This window comes from Aquarana catesbeiana, linkage group LG09 (assembly GCF_042186555.1).
Source record: "Aquarana catesbeiana isolate 2022-GZ linkage group LG09, ASM4218655v1, whole genome shotgun sequence".
Classification (NCBI taxonomy): Eukaryota; Metazoa; Chordata; class Amphibia; order Anura; family Ranidae; genus Aquarana; species Aquarana catesbeiana.
Window position 1 is genome coordinate 59,551,594 of NC_133332.1, and position 24,529 is coordinate 59,576,122.

Here is a 24,529-nt window from a genome sequence, read left to right on the forward strand (position 1 = left end):
AGATGTCTTCTCTCCTCGGGCCGGAACGGAAAATACCGACCCGAGGGGAGATGACATCACTTCCTTTGCTGCTGTTTAGCATACAGCAGCAAAGGAGTGTTTTCATTGGCCGGCGGCGATCGCGAGGGGGGGGCCACGAACGGATGGTCTCCCCCTCATCACCGATCGCCGCTGGACAAAAGACGACCGCCTCGGGCACCGGGGGGGGGGTCCGATCGGACCCCCCACCCGCGGAAGGCAAATCACGTACCCTGTACGTGATTTTGCCTGTCCGTGCCACTTTGCCGACGTACATCGGCGTGAGGCGGTCGTCAAGTGGTTAACTTGCATTTTTGGATGCACACCAAACTGTGTTCACAGACAGTGATTTTTGGAAGTATTCCTGTGATGCCCATCACAGAATCATGCCTGTTTTTAATGCAGTGCTGTCTGAGGGCCCAAAGATTCCGGGCATCCAATATTGTATTTTTGACCTTGTCTCTTATGAATAAAGATTTCTTCAGATTCTCTGAATCTTTTGAAAACTTCTCCAGGGCTTCTCCCATCCTCTTGAACTCCCTACCCAAATCTGTCCTGCTATCTCCTACTCGGTCCACTTTTAGGCGATCCCCAAAAACTGAAATCTTCAAGGAAGCATATCCTGCCTTCAGCTAATAACCAAATCTTTTATTTCTCCCACCAGTTCATCCCTCACAGTTATTACCTTTTGTTCCACCAGCCCCACCCTATTAGATTGTAAACTCCCAGGAACAGGGCCCTCCTAAACCTCTTGATTTGGATTATATTGTTACTGTATTGTCTCCCTTTAAATTGTAAAGCACTGCACAAACTGTTGGTGCTATATAATAATAATGTGCTGTAGATAATGATATAGTTAAAGTCTTTGCAATTTTACATTGAGGAACATTATTATGAAATTGTTTGTCAATTTGTAGATGCAATTTTACACAAATTGGTTAACTTCTGCCAATCTTTACTTCTGAGACATTCTCTAAGATGTTCTTTTTTATACCCAATCGTGTTACTGACCTGTTGCCAATTCATCTTTCTAGTTGCAAAATGTTCTTCCAGCTCTTCCTTGTTAGTACCACTTATTTTGCCAGTTTTTTGTTGCCCTGTCCCTACTTTTTTTTTAATTGTGTTGTTGCCATCAATTTCAAAATTACCTTTGTTTTTTTTTTGTTTTTTTTACAATGGTACTTTTTGTCTGTTTATACATTTGATGTTTTTTTATTTTCTATGTGAATAAAATATGGGTTTATGCAACTTGCAAATCATTGCATTTTTTTAATGTAAATTTCACACAGCATTCCAACTTTCTTGAAATTGATGTTGTAAAAGGTAAAGCTGTTTTTTTTTTTTTGTTTTTTTTGTTTAAATTGTACTATTGATCTATATTGTGACATGTAATGAATTTATTGATGCAGATACGTAAAGGTCCATTTTACGTTAACCTGTAATTAATTCAAGCTGAAAGAAGCAACAGCTTTACTTAAAGTGTAACTAAAGGCAAAACATTTTTTTTGTTTTGGACAGAGTGGGGATGGATGGAACACCTGTTAGAATTTTATTGCAGTCTTTGCCCCGATAGGGAGATTCATCCTCTCTATTTGTTCGGTTTACTGTTACAGTTGAAAGTGAAAATAAAAGAAAATCACAAATTTTAAGTTGTCCCCAGAACAGTAATAGAAGGGAAATCTTCCAATGGGGAGACTAGTTTTGGTGACCTGGGGGTCACCAAGAGATGATTTCTCACTTCCTGTTTTGGCCATGGGACAGGAAGTGATGGTAAATCTCCCCAAAGGGACACAGATGGAAGAAAAAAAAAAACTGACAGGGATTTTCACCCTCTCTTACTCTATCCAAACAAAAGTTTTGCCTAAAGATCTACTTTAATTGAAAGGCTCCTTACTACTTACACTAAAGCTTGCCATACACTAGTAGATTTTCTTTTTATCTTAAATATTCTTTATTAACATTTCTTATAGTTTACAATTCATAAAATTTACATATCTTCCAACAGGCATGTGGAGACAACCTCCAATTCATATAGACAAAGTTCATTTAATCAATCCATGTCCATTTTATCTACCCCTTCTGCCTAACCCCTCCCCCCCTCCCCCCCCCCCCTCCCATCCCATCCAAGGTCCCACATTCTTTCATTTATTCCTTACAACCGATACTCATCAACCAGGGGTTCCACATCTTTTCATATTTCTTTATATTTCCTCTTCTAATGTATAGGGCTCTCTCCTTCCAAATGATCTCATTTACTGTTTTTACCCATTCCTCCACCGTGGGGGGGGCTACAGTTTGCCATCTTTGCATAATCAACTTCCGGGCTTGATACAGGCACCTCAAGACTGCTGTTTTTAGTGTTATCTCCTCCTGTCCCCATATTCTATCTCCAAGAATGCATAGTCTGGCCTCTGTTTCCAAGGGTATCCCCCACCTGCTACTAATGGCTTCTACTACCCCTGTCCAGTATCGAGCTAACTTGGGACATCTCCAGACCATATGTATCAGGTCTCCCTCCCCACCACATCTAGGGCATTTAGCATCTAATCTTAGTCCGCATCTAAATAGTTTTTTTGGTGTATAATATGCCCTATGTACCAGCATTAAGTGAGAAACTCTCTGCGCAGGGGATACTGAGACCAGCTGCCCGATCTCCAATATTTTCCTCCATTGTCCATCTGATAATTTCCCAACATCCACCTCCCATCCCTCCCTACACCCAAGGTGTTCTGGCCTTACAATACTTTTACCGCACAGCTGTGCATATATTTCTGAAATAAATCCCTTTATTTTTCCAGGTTTAACCACTTTCTGAAGCAATGCAGCCTCGCTCCACACTAAAGGATGTATCCTAAACTGGGCAGCCAAAGCAGATCTCATTTGCAAGTATCTAAAAAAGGTTTGCTTTGGGATTCCGTTTTCAGTTTGAAGTTCCCCAAAAGATTTTAATACGTTCCCTTTGTATAGCTGGGATAGTCTGTTTATGCCCCATCCCTCCCACTCTTTAAACTCCCCCATGGCCACCACCTCCTGTAAGTTCCTATTGTGCCACAGGGGGGCATATTCTGTAAACCCAACATAGCCCATTAAGTTCTTTACTGCCTTCCAGACCTTTATTAACATCCTAATTGTGGGGCCGCTCTCAGGAAAAGAGTCAGCCTCCAATGCCTCCACCACTGTCTTGTGTGGCGCCTCCAGGGTCAACAACCCTCCATCTACGCTTCCGCCGCTTATATGCTGCAGCTGTGCCGCGAGAAAATAACATCTTGGATGCGGGAGTGCCATTCCCCCTTCCTTGATTGGCAGCTGTAGACTCTGGAGGCTGATCCTAGCCTTACCCCTCTTCCACACCAACTCCCTAAATAGAGTATCAATTTTCTTAAACCATTTTTTATTCACCCACACCGGTGTGTTATGTAACAGATACAGTAACTGGGGCAGCCAGACCATCTTAATCAAGTTACCTCTCCCTGCCACTGATAGGGGTAGCCGGTTCCAGATATCAATTTTGCGCTTAAATTTAACCAGTAATGGGGCTAGGTTATCTTCTATATACTGCTTGGGATCCTTTGTCATGTCTATACCCAAGTATCGTATTGTTGCAACCACTTTCAACTGGGAAATTCCCGGTGACACAGAAATATTAGGGATATCTATGGGCAGAAGTGCCGATTTCTTCCAGTTCACCACTAATCCTGACAAGTTACCGAACCTTTCCATTATATCCATTACCTGCCTAAGGGAGTCCTCAGTGTCTCCAAGAAACAGCAGGACATCGTCGGCATACAGGGCAATCTTCTCCTCTCCTGTTCTTCTTATAAACCCCCTCACCCTAGGACAAGACCTGATGTAGATTGCTAGTGGCTCCATAGCAAGAGCAAAGAGGAGAGGGGATAGAGGGCACCCCTGCCTCGTCCCTCTTTCTATACAGATTTTTTGTGAATATTCATTGTTAACCTTAATCTTCGCACTCGGACCATTATACAGAATTTTTACCCATTTTATAAAAACGGGGCCTAGTCCGAATTCTTCCAGAACCCGCCAGAGATAATTCCACTCCAGGCTGTCAAAGGCCTTAGTTATGTCTAGAGACGCCACGGCTCTTGACCCCATATTCTCTGTCGGGGTCTGGAGATTCATATATGCCCTCCTTATGTTCATGCTAGTAGTCCTGTGAGGGATGAATCCCGTTTGGTCCGGGTGTATTAGTTTACAAATGATTTTGTTAAGTCTAGACGCCAGTACCCTTGCCAGAATCTTGGCGTCCGTACACAACAGAGATATTGGCCTATATGCCGACGGCTCTAACGGGTCCCCCCCTTCTTTGTGGAGCAGGATAATGGTGGTTTCGGTCATAGAGTCGGGCAACCTCCCCGCCTTTAATGCCCAATTCAGAGTTTTAAGTAATTCTGGTAACAGGATTTTCCCGTATTGCTTATAGATCTCAACCCGGAGATTTGGCCCCGGAGATTTATGATTTGCCATTCCATTCACCGCTTGCCCTAGTTCAGCTAAAGTTATTGGCGCGTCCAATCTCTCTTTATCCTCCTCTGTGACACTGGGGATTGGCATATTACTGAAGAATTTATCCATATCCTCCTCTCCTCCCATCCCTTGTGACCTGTACAGGTTTTCGTAATACTTCCCAAATGTGTCCGTGATCTCTGAACTATGAGAAGAGATCTCACCATTTAGGGTCCTAATTACAGGAATTGTCGAAGAGGAGGAATTGGTTTTTACTAGGTAGGCTAACATGCATCCCACACTTTCTCCTTCCACAAAGACTCGTTGTCTCTGAAAAAGTAGCTTATTCTCCCCCCTCCTTAATACTGCTATTCTGTAAGACTCTTGTTTGTCCTCCCACTGTTTCTGCCTCTCTGGGGATGGATCCTCCAGGAATTGTTTCTCTGCCATCTCCAAATCCCTCCTAATCCCTTCCTCCCACTCTCTTGATTTCTTCTTGATACCTGCCACCCCCTGGATCAGTATACCCCTGAGGAATGCCTTCAGGGTATCCCATTGTATACCCCCTGTGGTTGAACCTGCATTAAATCTTACGAATTCTTCTAGCTTTATTATTATCCTCTCCGGTTCTCCCATTAACTCCAACCAATATGGACTCAATTTCCAGGATCCCCGGGACTCCCTACCCCCTATATTCACTGAGACCACCATCAGGGAATGATCCGAGACCCCTCTCGGGAAGTATGCTACATCTTTTATTAACGGCACCACTTCTGTATTCCCGAGGGTCAGATCTATCCTGGAAAGGGTGGAGTGGGAGGCCGAGAAGCAGGAGTATTGTCTTATTCCAGGATTCCGAAGCCTCCACACATCTATCAATCCTGCCTCTACCAAAAACTGGCCTAAACGGCCCTCTACTAGATTGTGTGTTTGAGCTCTTGATGGAAATCTATCCAGTGCTATGTTCGTCACCTCGTTAAAGTCACCTACGACTATTACCGGGGTGTCCATTTTGTCTACCATAAATTCCATTAACTTGTACAACACTTCGAGTTTAAAAGGTGGGGGGATATAGATGTTAGCTAAGACATACATTCTATTTTCTATTAAACAATGCAGAAAAATATAGCGGCCCATATCGTCTATACTGGTCTGCCGACAGGAAAACACCACACCTCTTTTCACCAATATGCTCACCCCTCTGGAATACGAGGAGTAAGCAGAGTGAAATTGGGCCTGAAACCTCCTATTTTGCAGGTATTTTGCCGTGTCCTTTATAAAGTGGGTTTCCTGCAAGCAGACCAGGTCCACCCCCTCATTTCCAACAGCGAGAAGATGGCCGATCTCTTGTTTGGGTTCCCCATCCCCCGTATATTCCAGGAGCCTATCTTAAAAACCTTAGACTGCATCAAAAGGGCGAGGAGCGGGAAACAGTTCTTATAGACCCCGTGGTACGCATATCAGAAAAACAAAAAAATGAAAAAAACAGGGAGAATCCCAACTTTAGGCTTAGTACAATATATTGTGCAAAAATCCTCTGCATCCTCTGTGACTCCATACCCTTAAGGCAAATAACAAAGAAACCCACTACTATTGCCGTGAAGTGCATTATATGAGGGAGAGAAGAAAAAAAAAAAAAAAAACACCCCATGCTTGCACTCTGTGCTTTAATGCCCGTATGACTTAACCTACTATTCTTACTATTACTATTATTCTGGTGACTATTCCATGTGTTCCCCCTTATCTTCCATTTTCCTTTTTTATTTACCACACTTGATTTCAATCCTGGATCCCCTTCCCCTATCCCCTTACCTTCCCCCCCAACTACTAAATGTGTTCTATTTTCACTCTGTCTTGAATTTACAAACCCCCATTCACCCCGCCTCCCATCCGTCCCACCCCCCCACCACCCCAAACCACCCACCCCAACAATCTCCCACCCCCGTCCTTCCCCCACCTTACCAGGTTCGCCCTAGGGGCTTTAATCGTGACCACCTCATCCATTCCCAGTGCCATACCCATTCCTACCATATTCCCCCCACCCACTGCTAATAATGTACTCATGTACCAAATTTTAAGTGTAATACCATCCCCTTCTCTCATTCCTACTTAACATACAAATTCCTACTACCACCCTTTGCCAAGCCCATAGTTCTTCCCATCGTCCCAAATCTTCATATCAGGTATCTTAGCTCACTTGGCTCCTCTCCTTGAGTTTCAGTCTCTGTTTGTTTCCTTCAAACCAGCGTGTTGCTCCTGTCGGGGAATCAAAAAAGAGAACCTCCTCAGCTGCCTCTACCCGTAGCCTAGCTGGGTACAATAGAGCGTATTTTACGTCGAATTTTTGTAAGATGCGTTTGATCTCCACAAACCCCTCCCTGCGTCTCTGCAACTCCGGTGAGAAGTCCGGAAAAAAAGAGATTTTAGCTCCTTTGTAAAAAATAGGCCCCTTTTCTCTGGCTTTACGCAGTAAAATTATTTTGTCATAGTGGTTCAGGAGCTTCATTAATAGAGACCTGGGGCGGCCTCCAGGAGGCGGGGCCCTGAAGGGGACTCGATGAGCCCGTTCAATCGCAAACTGTAGAGAAAATGTTTCTCTTCCAAATATTTCAATGAGCCAACCTTCCAAGAAAACAATAGAGTTATGCCCCTCGCACCTTTCTGGGAGCCCCACTACCCTTACATTGTCCCTTCTTAAACGGTTTTCCATGTCATCCATTTTTTCAGTAATTCTGCCCATTTGATCCTTCATGATTTTAACATCTTGCTGTAGTGGAAATACATCATCTACCATTTGGCTCACCCTTCCCTCCAAAGCTGTTATCCTCTCCACTGCCTTTTGCAACTCTTGCTTTATTAATAATAGTTCCTCTTTAACCTCTTTAATTTGGCAGCTTGAACCCTCCAATGATGTTTTGCACATATTAACCGCTTGTAGTACTTCCCGCAGGGTGGGTTCAGCATCTATAGTAGGAGCATTAGTTGGTAATGGTATATAAGCATTTTCCCCCATCCCTGTGCTTTTGTTGTTATTCACATTCTTAGGCCCCCCTCCTGCTGCGGTTGATGAAGCCTGTCCCTGGCTTTTCCTATCCCCAGATGCTTTAACTTGCATTGCTAACCCAGTTTTTGTGGGGGTCTGCTCAGGGGCATGCGCAAATTTCTCCAGCTTTGCTGCTGCTGCCGCCGCCTGATTTCCCTTTTCCTTTGCGGATCGCAGTGACTGCGTCCCCAGATTCTCCATGTTACCTGGTTCCTCCCCTCTTTTCCTTGACATTGCTGACTTTAAATGTCTAAATCACACAAAGAAAAATAGAGGGGTGCACAGCAAGCAGCAGGACCCAGAATGGCCACAAATGGCAAAATGTCACTAACAGCAGAGGCAAAATAAATGGCAATATGGCGTTTAACAGGCACTATTTGTGCTGTACACTATTTCTTGATCCCGAGACTTTGAAACTTGTACCAAAGTCCTATTACAGCACAGCAAACAGCAGGTCCCAGAATGGTCACCAATGGCAAGTGTCACTAGAAACAGAAGCGCTATAGTTGGCAGTGTGGCGTTTTAAACAGGCAATAATTATGCTGTATGCTATTACTTGATCCTGAAACTTTGAAGATTGTGCCACAGTTACCCGCACACCGTCTCTTAGTAACAGCAACAGCGAACAGCAAACAGCGGGCTGTCAAGGCCTGTGCCCTATTTCAAAGTCCTGCTCACCTGCCTTCTCCAGACCGGATTTCAGCTGCACATCCGCTGGCTTCCACCCACCCTCCGGGGGGGTTCTTTAGGTGCCACCTGGCAGGGACCTCCGCACTGAAGCCGCCAGTCTTCCACCCTCCACTGCTTCTGAGCACTTTCACTTCCCGGGGCTCCGGTTGCACATGCGCAGTGGTGGCAGCAGCACCAGCGACGCTGCCACAGAGCGCGCTGGCTTTCAGGCTATGGGCGCCGATTCCTCCTCCGCCGGACCCCTCCTCCACACTCGCCCTCTACCGCTCAGATCACCAGGGACTGTCACACAGGGCGCAGAGCAGTCTAGTATTGCCGGGTACTTCGGGTACTTCAGCCGTGGCAATACGCTGAGGGGGAGCTCACAACACACTGCTCGTTCACGCTCCACACTCAGCCAACACCGACATCCGGTCACGCCCCCCACTAGTAGATTTTCGAATGAACAATTGTACACATATTCATATGAAATTTGTATAAAAATTCTTTAGATGACTGGACGAATGTCGTTCAAGAAAATACAAAAATTTTGCTCATTTTAAAATTTGATTTTGGAATGAATATAATTTGACTAACGAACACCACATACACTTTTAGAAATTTGTATATTCGAGAACTTTTTTCCATCCTGCTCCTTTAAATTCTCTCATCAATGTCGTCAAGATCTAACATCAATTTGTCCCCACTAATTATTAGAACATTGAACAAATATTCTTAGAATGAACATATTTGAACAAAATTCTACTAATATAAGGCCAGCTTTTAGAACAAAAGAAGACGATCGGCTGCACTCCCACACGATGCAATGTCGGCTTTATTGTGTCAAAAGTAGTAAAATCATACAAAAATAGGCAGAGGGGGCAGATAAGGCCAGATTTACTTTTCTTTCCTGCTCCTACTTTGCTTACATACTGCAATGACAATTTAACCGGTGTTAAATTCCTATGTTAGATCAGGTCGAAGCTTACACAGGACTAAGAACTCAATCTCCGCTAACATCTGACGGTGCTCAGGCCTGGTGATTGGTTGCCCAGACACCTAACACCGGAAGGAAGAGGGACACATGTTCCTCCATACCCAGAGCAATTGGATATTTTTATTTGCACCAATGGGTAAATTGAGCTGTAGGAGAGAAAAGGGAAGGTTAGTATAAGGAGCAGTAGCAGCCCGTCCATATGTGTCACAGGGGCGCCGCCCCCCTAATCCATGCGCCTGACCCCTAATCTACATGCAGGGTGCCGGACGCATGGATTCCAATGGTTTTTTTTAGAAGCTCATGATTACAGCCCGAGGCTCAAATTTGCTTTAAAAAAGGGTGGGCTCGGGGGGGGTCAGAGCACCACCCAGTTTTGTGGCAATAGAAAATAATATTCGTTATTGTCTTCCTGGTTCTCCTCTCGGTCAATCAGGAAGCAAGTCCTGAGACCCAATTGGCCCAGAGGAGAAGCGCTTGTATTGGAGGAGAAGAGGTAGAGCAGGAGGAGATGCAGGGGAAGCCGCCGTAAATCCGAGGAAGAGGAGACGCTGGGTGAAGCTGCTGCTCGCCGTCCAGGGAGAAAGCACTGCCCGCAACCTAGATGGGGTAAGTGCGGGGCTAATGAGCGACCGAGGGGGGGTGTGGGTGATCCATCCAACTGACCGACCGGGGGGGTCGCAGGTGGATTGTTTGCCACCCTCCCCAAAAATATAGCACCAGTCGCCACTGATTAGACATGTGCACTGATGAAAAATTTCCTTTTTTTCGCTTTCGTTTTCTTCTTTTTTTTTTTCGTTTTTCAGATCATTTGTTATGCTCGAAATTCGTTATTTCGGTGATTCATAAATTCTGGAAAAATTGAAATTCGGTACATTCCATTCGTGTAGATGAGGTGTTTATTATTTCGGTAATTCTGAAAAATGTGAATTCGGTATGTTCCATTCGTATAGATGCAGTATTCGTTTTTTGGAAAATTTGTAAATTCGGATAAATTCGTATTCGTTACATTCACTAACAGGCAGCCAAATTTGAAAGAAAATTCCAATACCTATAATTGAATAGTTTATAACTATTATTCTAGTTTTTATTATTGTTATTAATAAACAATGATAATAAAAAACTATAATATTGGTTAATAAGCGTAATAATTTAATTATAATATAAATTATACGAATGTTTTTTGTTCTTTTGGATTTTTGTTTTTTTCGACTTTTCATATTTTCGTTTTTATTTTTGGATTTTCGTTCATTCAAATTTTTGGATTTTCTTTCTTTAAAATTTTCAGGTTTTCGTTCTTTAAAATTTTCGGATTTTCGAACATTTGTTTTCGGAAAAATTAGTTAAACAGTTTTTCGTTAATTCAGATGTTTCCAAATTAACTATATCTATATCACTAGCCTAATCTCTAAATACCAACCTATTTGTTCTCTTCATTCCTCTCAAGACCTCCTGCTTTCTAGCTCCCTCGTCACCTTCTCCCATGCTCACCTCCAGGACTTCTCCAGAGCCTCTCCAATCCTATGGAATGCCTTACCCCAATCTGTCCGATTATCTCCTACTCTATTAGCTTTTAGACGATCTCTAAAAACACTTCTCTTCAGAGAAGCCTATTCTAGACACACCTAACAACTGTATTTTCATTTTCTCCATCACCTCATCCCCCACAGCTATTACCTTTTGTTCTACTCTAACGAGCAGGGCCCTCTGATTCCTCCTGTATTGATTTGTATCGTAACTGTACTGTCTTGCCCCCATGTTGTAAAGCGTTGCATAAACTGTTGGTGCTATATAAATCCTGAAGAATAATAATAATAAACGAATATGCAGAATTTTGACGAATTCGGAACGAAACAGGTTGCACTTGTCTACCACTGGTAAGGAGTGTAGGGAAGGGGGTTGGCAGACAGTTAAGTGAACTTATTTCTATGCTCTGTAGGATGAAAGCACTGGTTCGATTAAAGTAAGATTGTCCTCACCTTTAAGAATGACCGAGGCAGCTCTTTGACGTTCAGCTGTAGAATGTTCCCAAGCAGAGGAAGAGGAGTGGGCCCCGGAGGTAGGTCCTTCCATTTGCTGTTATTATTCCACATCCGGAGGAATATGAGAAAGGCGATGCAGACAGCCAAGATGAGTGTCCCCACTCCACCAAACTCCATTGTCCCTGAAGAGTGGAGTCACTGACACTGAAAAACATGACAAAGTTATAAAGGGGTTAAAGCGGTTATAAAAAACAAAGCACTCCAGCAATGCGATGTAATTGCTGGAGACAGTGTCCATATTTACCCGGTCTTTCTTCTGGGTCCACTGACTATGGCTGTGTGACAGGCCGGAGCCACGATGACGTCATGCCTGCACATGCGCAGGGGTAACAGCACGGGTTCCTTCAAAGCACATGCATTGATGACGTGATTGGCTGCATGTAATGTAAATATCTCCTAAAGGTTTAGGAGATATTTACAGTACCTATAGGTAAGCCTTATTATAGGCTTACTTGTAGGTACAAACTATGCACAGGAGTTTACTTCCTCTTTAAAACACTGACCATCCACTTTTCATAGCGGTGCTTAGCAACCAAATATCTTTTGGCAATAAAAACTTATGAAAATACTAGCTGCTTTGCTGTCAAGCTTAAGTGGAAAAATAGTGCAGAAAACCGTAAATCGAATTGGTATTGCTACCTTAAAGTACCTTAAAGGGTGGCCTCCTTGGCTTGTAGTGTAGTATAAAAAAAAAGTAAATTGAAGTGCGACACCACTGCTTGACCTTTATTGAAATAAAGTAATTGTTCCTTTTTACATGTTTTGTTGTCAAGCTGGTCTATTAGCTCCATTCCTTTTGAGTCACTGTTAATGGACAAGAGCCTAGCTCAGAAGTTGTGTCTTCACTGGCTGTAACATGTTGTAGGTCAGTGACTTAAGGGCAGTATACACAGGCCAAATATCGGGCAGTATTGGCCAGTCTGACATTCGGCCCGTGTGTATGACAGCCAAATGGCCCCTGTCGAAGGGGCATGACGGAAAAAAGATTGTCGATCGGCATCCGGTGTATTCTTTTTTTTAATTCTTTATTTAAAAGTCAAGGAACTTTACAAAACCATGTGCAATCAACAGTATTAAGGTACAGAGACAAAAATAGAAGAAAAAACCATGGCATTACATAATACAGGTAGTGCACAGCAAATTGGGAGCACCTTGTCAAAAACCATGAACCGGACCGAGACAGAATTACAGTTAAATCACACTTGTTTATTAATAAAAATAAAAGGTAAATAGAGTAAGCGTAGTCAAAGCATAGCCAGAGTCCAGTAACCGGATCCGGTAGTCAGCCAAGCCAGAGTTCAGTAACCAGATCGGGTAATAAGCCAGGCCAGAAGTCAAGGATCCAAGTAGAGGAACAGCAAGCAGGATAAGGAGCCAGAAGGGATGTCAGCAAGCCAGTCTTTAAACAGGAACGCAGGAGATTGGTTTCTTGTGATGTGACCAAGGCGAAGGCAGGAAAGAAGTGAGCTGGATGTCTTTAAGTAGGCGGGACTGACGAGCAGATCCACAACAGCTGGTTAACTGTGGAGAGAGAAGAGAGCTGGCAATTAGCCCACAGCAGAGCAGCCAGCTCAGAGAAGGAAGGGCTGAGCCAGCCCTGACAGTACCCCCTCCTCAACGACCCCCCCTCTCGGAGGACCACCGGGCTTGAGGGGAAAATGTCTATGGAAATCATGGAGGAGGGCAGGGGCATGTACATCCGAGGATGAGACCCAGGAGCATTCCTCCGGACCATACCCCTTCCAATACACCAGGTACTGTATGCGCCCATGGAACCTATGGGAGTCAACAATAGATTGTACCTCATACTCCTTATGGTTCTCAACCTGTATAGGGTGAGGATGTGGCACCAAGGTGGTAAAGCGGTTGCAGACCAACGGTTTCAATAAGGAGACATGAAACAAATTTGAGATGCGCATACTAGGAGGAAGGTCCAACGTGTAAGCCACTGGGTTAATCCTGTGAAGGATATGTAAAGGCCCAATAAACCGAGGTGTAAACTTCAGTGAGGGTACAGGAAGTCGGAGGTTGCGAGATGATAGCCAGACCCTGTCCCCAACCTGGTAGGAAGGCGCAGGCAGGCGTCTGTGGTCAGCATGGAGTCTGTACCTATCATTAGCATGACGCAAAGCCTCCTGGACTTGTGCCCAAGTGGAACGAAGACCACGGAGATGCTCCTCTAGCGCAAGAATACTCTGTGGAACAAACAAGTCAGGCAACATGGAAGGTTGGAAACCATAATTTGTCATAAACGGAGACAATCGGGAAGCAGAATTCAAAGCACTGTTGTGAGCAAACTCTGCCCATGGTCATAGGTCTGACCAGTTGTTGTGATGGTCAGAAATATAGTAATGTAGGAATTGCTCCAAGGACTGATTGGCTCGTTCTGCGGCCCCATCAGACTGCGGGTGATACGAAGAGGAGAAAGCAAGCTGAATTCCTAGGTGTGCACAAAAGGCTCACCAGAACCGGGACACAAAGTGACTACCCATGTCCGAGACAATCACCTTGGGTAGCCCATGTAAGCGAAAGATCTCCTGAGCAAAAATGTAAAAAAGTTCCTTAGAAGTGGGCAACTTTTTAAGTGGAATATAATGACACATCTTTGAGAACCGGTCAACCACCATAAGGATAACCGCTTTGACTTGGGAGTTGGGCAACTCCACAATGAAATACATAGACAGGTGGGTCCAGGGCCTCTCTCCATTGGGTATGGGTTGTAGGAGGCCCACTGGAAGGTGTTGTGGAGTCTTACTCCGAGCACACACGGAACAGGCAGCTACGAAGGCAGTTACATCAGCACGTAGACTAGGCCACCATAATTGTTGGGAAATGGCCCAAATTAGTTGATTCTTCCCAGGGTGGCCACCTGCCTTGGGAGAATGGTAAATCTGGAGCACAGCAGTACGGAGACACTCAGACAAAGCAGCGGTCACAAGGTTTCTCAGGAGGAGCATCCACCTGAGCAGCAAGAATTTTGTCACCCAAACGAGAAGTAAGACTGGTGTGAACCGTAGCCAGAATACGATCAGGAGGAATCATAGAAACCAGAACCAACTCCAACTTGGAAGTGGAGGAAAATTGTTGTGACAAGGCATCAGCCCTTACATTCTTAGTACTGGGTAAGAATGAGACAATGTAATTGAAACTTGACTAGAAAAGAGCCCATCGCGCCCTTCTGGGAGAGAGGCGTTTAGCCTCAAACAAGAATGTGAGATTCTTATGGTCAGTAAGCCTTCAAGGAGATGTCTCCATTCTTTCAGAGCTAAAATGATCGCTAACAGCTCTCGGTCACCAATCTCTTAATTGCACTCCGCAGGTGACAATTTCTTGGAAAAGTAGCAACAAGGATGCATAGCACTCTCAGAGGTAGGTCGTTGAGACAGAAGGGCGCCAACACCAGTCTCTGAAGCATCAACCTCAAGGATAAAAGGTAACGTAGGATCAGGATGTGCCAACACAGGAGCAGAAACAAAGGCAGCCTTGAGACTTTCAAAGGCCTGAATGGACTCCGGAGACCAACTCTGTGGGTTACCGTTCTTTCTGGTCAAATCGGTCAGGGGCTTGACCAGAGATGAGAAGTTACGAATAAACTTTCGATAATAGTTGGCAAAACCCAGGAAACGTTGTAGAGGACATAACCCCACGGGTCGAGGCAACTGTAGGACTGTCGAAAGTTTCTCTGGGTCCATCGAAAAACCAGCAGTGCAAATGACAGGAATTTAAGCTGTTCCCGATGGAATTCACACTTCGCCAGTTTACAATAGAGATTGTTCTCTCTTAATTTCTGAAGCACACGACAGACATCTGTGTGGTGGCTCTCCAGGGACTTGGAAAATATGAGGATATCATCGAGACAAACCACCACACATAACTGCAACAAATCTCGGAGGACATCGTTAATAAATTCCTGGAAAACTGCCTGGGCATTACAAAGGCCAAAAGGCATTACGAGGTACTCATAATGGCCTGTTCTGGTATTAAACGCAGTTTTCCACTCGTCGCCCTCCTTAATCCTCACAAGATTGTAAGCCCCTCTCAGATCAAGCTTAGTGAAAACCGTTGCTCCCTTGAGGCGGTCAAATAACTCTGTAATCAACGGGATTGGCTAGGCATTCTTAATCGTGAAACGATTGAGACCTCTATAATCAATGCAAGGTCTCAGTTCACCACTCTTCTTCTTCACAAAGAAGAAACCAGCACCAGCAGGAGACTGAGTTCTGCAAGAAGCGAGGGAAGTGAAACGGTGGGGGATGTAAGGAAGAAGATTAGGTCATCCATGTATGCAGCTACTTTATGTGTATGTGGCTTAGTGGTTATACCCTTAATATCTGGATGGTTCTCAAAAAGGGTTCTAAGGTTAATATAAAAATCAGAGGTGACAGCGGTCAGCCCTGCCGCGTCCCATTATGTATCCGAAAAGCGTCGGAGAGGATATCATTAACCTTTACCCTAGCTGAGGGCTTTGAATACAATGCGTCTACCCATCGTCACATCCCCTCCCCTAGGCCTATATGCTCCATCATAGAGCGCAGGAACATCAAATCCACCCTGTAAAATGCCTTCTCCTCATCCACAGAGAAGAGTTCCGAGGGGAACAAGTAGCCCGGGCAAAATGAATCACATTGATCACTCTTTGTATATTGTCTCTTCCCTCCCTGCAGGGGGTGAACCCTGCTTGGTCAGGGGGCACCAGCGAGGAGATATATGGAAGCAGCCTATTCGCTAAGATTTTAGTGAAAATTATCAGGTCCACGTTTAAAAGCGAGATCGGCTTATAGCTAGCATATTGAGCGGGGTCCTTGCCCTCTTTTGGAATTACCGTTACATGTGCCTGCAGACCAATCTCGGGAAAGTCACGTCCATCTCTTAAAAATGTATAAGCTGACGTAAATCGTGATGCTAAAATTGCTGCAAACGTCTTGTAATATGCAAGCGTAAACCAATCCGGGCCTGGCGCTTTTCCCGGTTTCATTGCCTTCAATGCCGCTAGGAATTCATCTGTTGTAATCGGGTGGTCTAATTCTGTAGCTATATCGTTGCATAGGCTCGGCATCCCAGAGGATTCTAAGTATTGTTGGATTAAACCCCTCTTAGATTGAGAGTTCAAATTATACAGGTCAGTGTAAAAGGCCTAAAACGTTCGAGCATCATCTTTTGCCTTGTTCCTTGCAATGTAATGCCGCGTACACACGACCGGTTTAGCCGCCGAAATGAACTCCGAAGGTTTCTCCAACGGCACTCCGACGGAATTCCATTCAAGCGGTCTTGCCTAAAAATGGTCAATCCAAAGTCCGACCAAAGTCCAACCGTCCAGAACGTGGTGACCTACGACAAGACTAGAAAAGGGAAGTTCAATAGCCAGTAGCCAATAGCTTCCATCTCGTACTTGCTTCAGAGCAAGTGTTGTTTTTGGTCCGTCGGAACAGCATACAGACTAGCGGGTTTCTCGATAGGAATTGGTTCCGTCGGAAATATTTAGAGCATGTTCTATTTCTAGGTCCGTCAGAATTTTCGAAAGTAAAAGTCCAATGAGGCACACACACGATCGGAATAGACGATGAAAAGCTTCCGTCAGATTTTTTCTGTCAGGTATAAGACTTTGCCCTTGTGGTCCGCAGCACATTCGCCAGCAGCTTCCCCGGTTTATTCCCAAATTCGTAAAACAACCGCCTACACCTCACAAGCTTGTTAGCTTGTTCTGTTAGTAACGAATTTAGCTTATCTCTCGAATCCAAGAGTTTATCTGAAACAGGTGAATCTGGCGAGTGTTTATGAATCTGCTCCAATTTATGTTCTGAAAGTAAAGTGTCAATCTGGGCTGAAAGGAGCCTTCTATGACAGGACCCTGGTTTAATAAACGTTCCCCGTATAACAAATTTATGTGCGTCCCACAGGCTAAAGGGTGAGGTGTCCTCCGTATAATTAGTCGCAAAATATGAAATCAACTCGCTGGTAAGTTGATCATTGTACGAAGAGTCATTCAAAAGAGACTCATTCAGTTTCCAGTGCCACTCACGAGAATACCCTCTACCGAGCTCAAGGACGCAATGGGTCGGGGCATGGTCTGATATAGTGAAAGATCCTATACTCGCTGAAGAGAGATACAGAAGAGCATTTTGAGACAGGAAGATATAATCTAATCTGGTATATGTTTTGTGCAGTGAGGAATAAAAGGGATAGTCCCTATCTCTGGGATTCAGAGTATGCCAGCTATCAATCAGTTGGTGGTCGTGTAGTAAAGATTTAAGCACCCCGTGATGCGTCAAGTAACAGACCTAGTATCAAGGTCTCCCCCTACTAGGGATGAGCTTCGTGTTCGAGTCGAACCCATGTTCGACTCGAACATCGGCTGTTCGATCGTTCGTCGAATTGCGAACGATATGGGCCGTTCGCGCCAAATTCGTGTGGCGCGTCACGGCCCATAATTCACTGCGGCATCGCAGTGCATTGCTTGCTGATGATTGGCCAAGCATGCACTATGACCCGCATGCTTGGCCAATCACAGCGCCGCCTTAACAGAGAGCCATAATTGGCCAAAGCCAAGGAGGCTTTGGCCAATTATGGCTCAGGGGATTTAGTACACGCCCCACACTATATAAGGCCGCCTGCACGGCGGCCCTGTGCAGTGTGTTCCGGTGTGCTTAGAGAGAGAGAGAGACAGTGTCATTTCATTTGAGTTAGCTAGATTAGGCAGGACAGTCAGTCAGTTAGCTGCACTTAAAGTGTATTGTGTATATATATGCATCCCAGGTGTTGCATATATATATATATACACTGTATTCAGTTTAGCTAGATCCATTCCTGTTATCTTCTAGACTATTTACATTTAGTGCAGTGCGTCCTGCTCACAGTGTTCAGCTAGATCCGTTCCTGTTATATTCCTACTGACAGGCAGGCTTGTCTTGTTACAGCATTTTGAAGAAAATTACTGGTGTTCTTTTGATCCTATTAGTACCACAGTCAGGCAGCTAGACTATTTACATTTAGTGCAGTGCGTCCTGCTCACAGTGTTCAGCTATCTGTTATCTTCTTACTGACAGGCAGGCTTGTCTTGTTACAGTATTTTAAAGAAAATTACTGGTGTTCTTTTGATCCTATTAGTACCACAGTCAGGCAGCTAGACTATTTACAGTTAGTGCAGTGCGTCCTGCTCACAGTGTTCTGCTAAACCTACAAGTTAGTGGGGTGCGTCCTGCTCACAGTGTTCAGCTAAACCTACAAGTTAGTGGGGTGCGTCCACCTCACAGTGTTCAGCTAAACCTACAAGCTAGTGGGGTGCGTCCTGCTCACAGTGTTCAGCTAGATCCGTTCCTGTTATCTTCTTACTGACAGGCAGGCTTGTCTTGTTACAGTATTTTAAAGAAAATTACTGATGTTCTTTTGATCCTATTAGTACCACAGTCAGACAGCTAGACTATTTACAGTTAGTGCAGTGCGTCCTGCTCACAGTGTTCTGCTAAACCTACAAGTTAGTGGGGTGCGTCCTGCTCACAGTGTTCAGCTAAACCTACAAGTTAGTGGGGTGCGTCCACCTCACAGTGTTCAGCTAAACCTACAAGCTAGTGGGGTGCGTCCTGCTCACAGTGTTCAGCTAGATCCGTTTCTGTTATCTTCTTACTGACAGGCAGGCTTGTCTTGTTACAGTAAATACAGCTACCTGAAGAAAATTGCTGGTGTTCTTTTGATCCTATTAGTACCACAGTCAGGCAGCTAGACTATTTACAGTTAGTGCAGTGCGTCCTGCTCACAGTGTTCTGCTAAACCTACAAGTTAGTGGGGTGCGTCCACCTCACAGTGTTCAGCTAAAGCTACCTGTAGAAGGTTGGTGGTGTTCTCATACTACAGGCAGGCAGTTGATTTTGCTAGCTGCAGTATCAGTACATATATATATATATATATATATATATATATATATATCCCAGCTTAGTGCAGCTACAGGCCATTAGTATGTCTGGAAGGCCAAGAAGGAGAGGCAGACAGTCACAAGCCAATAAGAGAGGGCAAGCAGTGCATCCTCATCAGCACGTGGCCATGGGACACGCTTGGCCTTTTTTTCGGCAGCTGGCCATGTTGAGCCGCAACATGCGGAAGACTTGGTCGAGTGGATGACCAAGCCGTCCTCATCCTCCTCATCCTCTCTCACCCATGCCCAGGGTACTTTGTCTGGCAAAGCAGCGGCCTCTTCCCTCGGCTCAATGTCATCAGTGACTCCTTCCCTAGCCCCACCATGTCCTCCTGAGGAGTCCCTCGAACTGTTTGACCACAGTGTTGGGTACATGCTCAAGGAGGATGCCCAGCGTTTGGAAGGCTCTGATGATGATACTGAGCTCGATGAAGGCAGTAACACGAGCACGGACAGAGGGGGTGCCCAAGAAGGACAGCAATCTGGCAGTCATGCTCCCCCTGCTGCAGCATACTGCCAGGTTTGCTCCAGTGATGAGGAGGGAGGGGATGATGAGGTCACTGACTCAACGTGGGTGCCTGATAGGAGAGAGGAGGAGGAGGAGGAGGAGGAGGCGGCACATCACCAACGAGGCAGGATGCCCTCCAGGGGCCAGCCTAAGGGCAGCACATTGACTGCATCACACCCCAAAGCTCCACATGTGCAGGGCGCTGCAGTCTCTGCGCGTTATTCAAAAAGTTCTTTGGTGTGGGCCTTTTTTGAGACGAGTGCATCAGATCGCACCGCTGCTATTTGCAACATATGTCTCAAGCGTATCTCGCGTGGCCAAAACATCTCCCGCTTGGGTACCACATGCTTGACCAGACATATGTTGACCTGCCATGCAGTTCGTTGGCAAGCGTATCTAAAAGACCCACACCAAAGAACAAAGAGGACCTCTGCTTGCTCCTCATCAGCTGAGATTTCCAACCCCACTAGACCTTCAGTCCTCTCTGAGACCTGCACTGAGAGGAATGAAGGTGTAGAATTAGGTGTGTCACAGCCACGTACTTGTGGGCAATCTGATTTTGGTACACCGACGTCAGATTGTACCAGGCAAATTTCCCTGCCCCAGCTGCTGCACCGCCGAAAGAAGTTTGCTCCCAGCCATCCACATGCCCAACGGTTGAATGCTAGCTTGGCAAAATTGCTAGCACTTCAACTGCTGCCTTTTCAGTTGGTAGACTCTGCCCCCTTCCGTGAGTTTGTGGAATGTGCGGTTCCTCAGTGGCAGGTACCCAAACGCCACTTTTTCTCACGGGAAGGCGATTCCGGCTCTCTACCAGCATGTGGAAGGCAATGTCCATGCCTCGCTGGACAGGGCGGTCAGCGGTAAGGTGCATATTACCGCTGACTCATGGTCCAGCAGGCATGGACAGGGACGTTACCTAAGTTTCACGGCGCATTGGGTGACTCTGCTGGCAGCTGGGAAGGATGCAGGACAAGGTGCAGTAGTGTTGGAGGTTGTTCCGCCACCACGCCTCCAAAATGCTAATGATTGTGACACACCTCTCTCCTCCACCCCCTCCTCTTCTTCTTCCTCCATGGCCTCTTCCTCGGAACCAGCGGTGCTCCGTAGTCGTTCAAGGGGCTACGCAAGTACGCAGGCCAAAAGATGCCATGCGGTGCTTGAGCTGGTGTGCTTGGGGGACAGGAGCCACACTGGGGCAGAGGTTCTGTCAGCTCTGCAGGGGCAGGTTCAGAGGTGGTTGAAGCCACGCCAACTTAAGGCAGGAATGGTGGTTTGCGACAATGGCACCAACCTCCTCTCTGCCCTCCGACAGGGACAAATGACCCATGTGCCCTGTTTGGCTCACGTCCTTAACTTGGTGGTGCAGCGGTTCTTGGGCAGGTACCCGGGCTTACAGGATGTCTTGAGGCAGGCCAGGAAAGTCTGTGTGCATTTCCGCCGGTCATATAATGCCAGTGCTCGGCTGACGGACCTCCAAAAGGAGTTTAACCTGCCCAAGAACCGCCTAATCTGTGACATGCCCACCAGGTGGAACTCAACGTTGGCCATGCTGCAGCGGCTGCACACGCAGCAGAGGGCCATCAATGAGTACCTGTGCGACTATGGCACCAGGAAAGGGTCAGGGGAGCTTGGTTTTTTTTCCCCACGCCAGTGGGCCATGATCAGGGATGCATGCACTGTCCTGTCACCATTTGAGGAGGCCACGAGGATGGTGAGCAGTGACAGTGCATGCATCAGTGACACTGTCCCCCTTGTCCACCTGTTGGAGCACACGCTGCGTGGAATAATGGACAGGGCACTTGAGGCAGAACAGAGGCAGGAAGAGGAGGACTTCCTTAGCTCTCAAGGCCCCCTTTATCCAGACAGTGTTCCTGCGTGCCCGCCGATCACACAGGAAGAGGACGAGGAGGAAGAGGAGGAGGAGGAGGAGGAGGAAGATTGTGTCAGTATGGAGGTGGAGCCTGGCACTCAGCATCAGCAGCAGTCTTTAAGGGATCAGTCCCAAGAAACACATGGACTTGTACGTGGCTGGGAGGAGGTGGCTGCGGACCATGTCGTCCTTAGTGACCCAGAGGACTCCGGACCGAATGCCTCAGCAAACCTACGCTGCATGGCCTCCCTGATCCTGCAAAGCCTGCGTAAGGATCCTCGTATTCGTGGTATCAAGGAGAAGGACCAATACTGGCTGGCAACCCTCCTTGATCCACGTTACAAGGGTAAGGTTGCGGACCTTATCTTGCCATCGCAGAGGGAGCAGAGGATGAAACATCTTCGGGAGGCCTTGCAGAAAGGTCTGTGCAACACGTTCCCAGAGACTGTGTCAGGAAAAGCCCTCTTGCAAATATCCCAGCAAACTAAAGTTTAAAGGAATGCCTGTGCACAGGAGCGCCATCCGGCGCTCGCGCGCGCGCAATAGCGCCAATAGCGCCAATTGCGCTAACGTGCGTACGCGCATGCGCAATAGTGCCACTAGCACGAACGTGCGTACGTGCATGCGCAATAGCGCCAATAGCGGCGCCCTGTGACAGCACTTGGCGCCAAAGGGGCTATTTAAAGAGGACTGTTCCACTGCTGCCTTGCTGTCTGGTCTACAGCGTTTCTGAAGACCCCTTGTGCCCTGTTACTTGCATTTGCTACCTGATACCTGTTGGACTGTTCCTGACTACTCTGTTTGCTGCCTGCCCTGATCCCGGCTTTTGGACTTTGACTACTCTGTTTCTGCCTGCCCTGATTCCGGCTTTGGACTTTGACTATTCTCCCGGATTTACCTTCTGTACCTGATCTGCCCGTCTGTGTTTGACCCGGCTTGCCTGCACCCTGCTGTCTACATCCTGCTGCTGGACTACAAGACACCTCCCTGCTGTCTGCATCCTGCTGCTGGACTACAAGACACCTCCCTGCTGTCTGCATCCTGCTGCTGGACTACAAGACACCTCCCAGCTGTCTACATCCTGCTGCTGGACTACAAGACACCTCCCTGCTGTCCACATCCTGCTGCCGGACTACAGGACACCTCCCAGCTGACTACCTGATTCAGCTCTCTGCTCCAGCCTTCCAGTCAGGCACTTGTGCCCCTTCGCACTCCCGAGCCCCTGTCATCACTACCAGGGGTTCCCGAGTCGGAGGTATACGAGAGGCCGTTCCCTGCATTCCGGGCTCTACCTACCAGGTACGTGACAGTACCAGACAGCCATGTCCGAGCCCACGCAGGGGACGTCGCCCATGGAGGACTTATGCCGTCATCTAGCCGGACTTACACAAGCTGTCAAAGACTTACAATACGGTTATAGGCAACTAGAGGAGCGTGTCCAAGTTCTCTCTAATCCAGCTCCGGGTCCATCTACTGCTCCCTCTGTGGTCATGCTGCCGCCTGAACCCAAAGTACCTACACCAGAAAGGTTTTCTGGGGACCGCAGCAAGTTTAGAGCATTTCGTAATGCCTGTGAACTCTTCTTTGCATTGCAACCCAGGACTTTTTCTTTGGAAACCACTAAAGTAGGGTTTGTCATCTCCCTCCTACTAGGCGAACCTCAGGCATGGGCCCATCGACTTCTGGAGCAGAAGAACAATTGCCTCGACCACTTGGGAACCTTCTTCCAAGCCATGGCGCTCTTGTATGAAGACCCACAACAGGCAGCCACCGCAGAAGCAGCACTGTTTTCACTTCAGCAGGGCCGTAGGGCGGCGGAGGACTATGCCTCTGAATTCCGACGTTGGAGTTCCGACACAAACTGGAACGACGCCGCCCTACGCTACCAGTTTCGCATGGGACTTTCTGAACCATTAAAAGATGAATTAGCCCGGGTAGGCATTCCTGCCACACTTGAAGACCTTATCAACCTGTCAATTCAAATTGATAGACGTTTAAGAGAACGCAGGGCTGAACGCGCAACTGGTCCATCTCGCCCAGTGTGGATGTTACCACGTGTACCTAACCCTCCTGCACACTCCTCTACCGATACTTCTGAACCGATGCAACTCGGCCTGATCCGTCCTTCTCTCACCCCTGAAGAAAGACAGCACCGGCGGGCTAACAACCTCTGCCTGTATTGTGGGGAATCTGGACATTACGTGAGGACTTGTCCGGCAAAGACCTGTAAGCATACTACCCTCTATTCAACTTCCTTATCTGCTATGTTTAACAATGCCACTCACCTGGCTGTTCCCATTTCTCTGCAGCTTCCAGGAGGGAACATCCGGGCAACCGCTATAATTGATTCCGGGGCCTGTAGCGGATTTATGGACTTATCATTTGCTCACAAGTTCCAGATCCCCCTACGACCCAGAGCACAGGGACTGTCTGTACACCTGGCCGACGGATCGGCCATCAAATCTGGGCCCGTAACACAAGAGACAGTTCCTCTAGACACCATCATTTCCGGCAACCACCGAGAAGTACTCCGCCTGGACATCATTGAGTCACCCCTGTTTCCCATCATACTGGGTATGCCCTGGCTCAAAGCTCATAACCCACAAATTGACTGGTCTACTGGAAACATCAGCTTTTCCTCTCCTTACTGCCGTCAACATTGTCTACAAGGATTTACTACTGCTCCATCTCCCCTACTTTGTCTTGAAACCGATGTTGAAAACTGCCAAACCGTTCCAGAAGCATACCATGACTTCCTGGATGTGTTCAGTCAGAAAGGGGCAGAAACACTTCCCCCACATAGACCCTATGACTGCCCAATCGAACTTCTTCCCGGGGCAGAGGTCCCCTTTGGGCGAATCTTTCCCTTAACCGAGATGGAGCTTGCCACACTTAAGAAATACATCGATGAGAATCTGGAAAAGGGGTTCATACGGCCTTCCACTTCACCAGCTGGAGCAGGAATCTTCTTTGTGGAGAAAAAGGACCATTCCCTACGCCCTTACGTAGACT

At 46.6% G+C, this 24,529-nt stretch overlaps 1 protein-coding gene across 2 annotated transcripts in view; it reads right to left on the reverse strand.

Annotated features, from left to right (window-relative positions):
- Window positions 1-24,529, reverse strand: part of LOC141107698 (cytochrome P450 2C8-like) — a 90,936-nt gene that overhangs the window by 38,915 nt on the left and 27,492 nt on the right. For both annotated transcript variants that reach the window (XM_073598613.1, XM_073598614.1), the window contains one exon: window positions 11,168-11,374. In XM_073598613.1, the coding sequence (XP_073454714.1) occupies window positions 11,168-11,347 (180 nt within the window). In that variant the 5' untranslated portion in view covers window positions 11,348-11,374. The remainder of the gene's footprint in view (window positions 1-11,167; window positions 11,375-24,529) is intronic.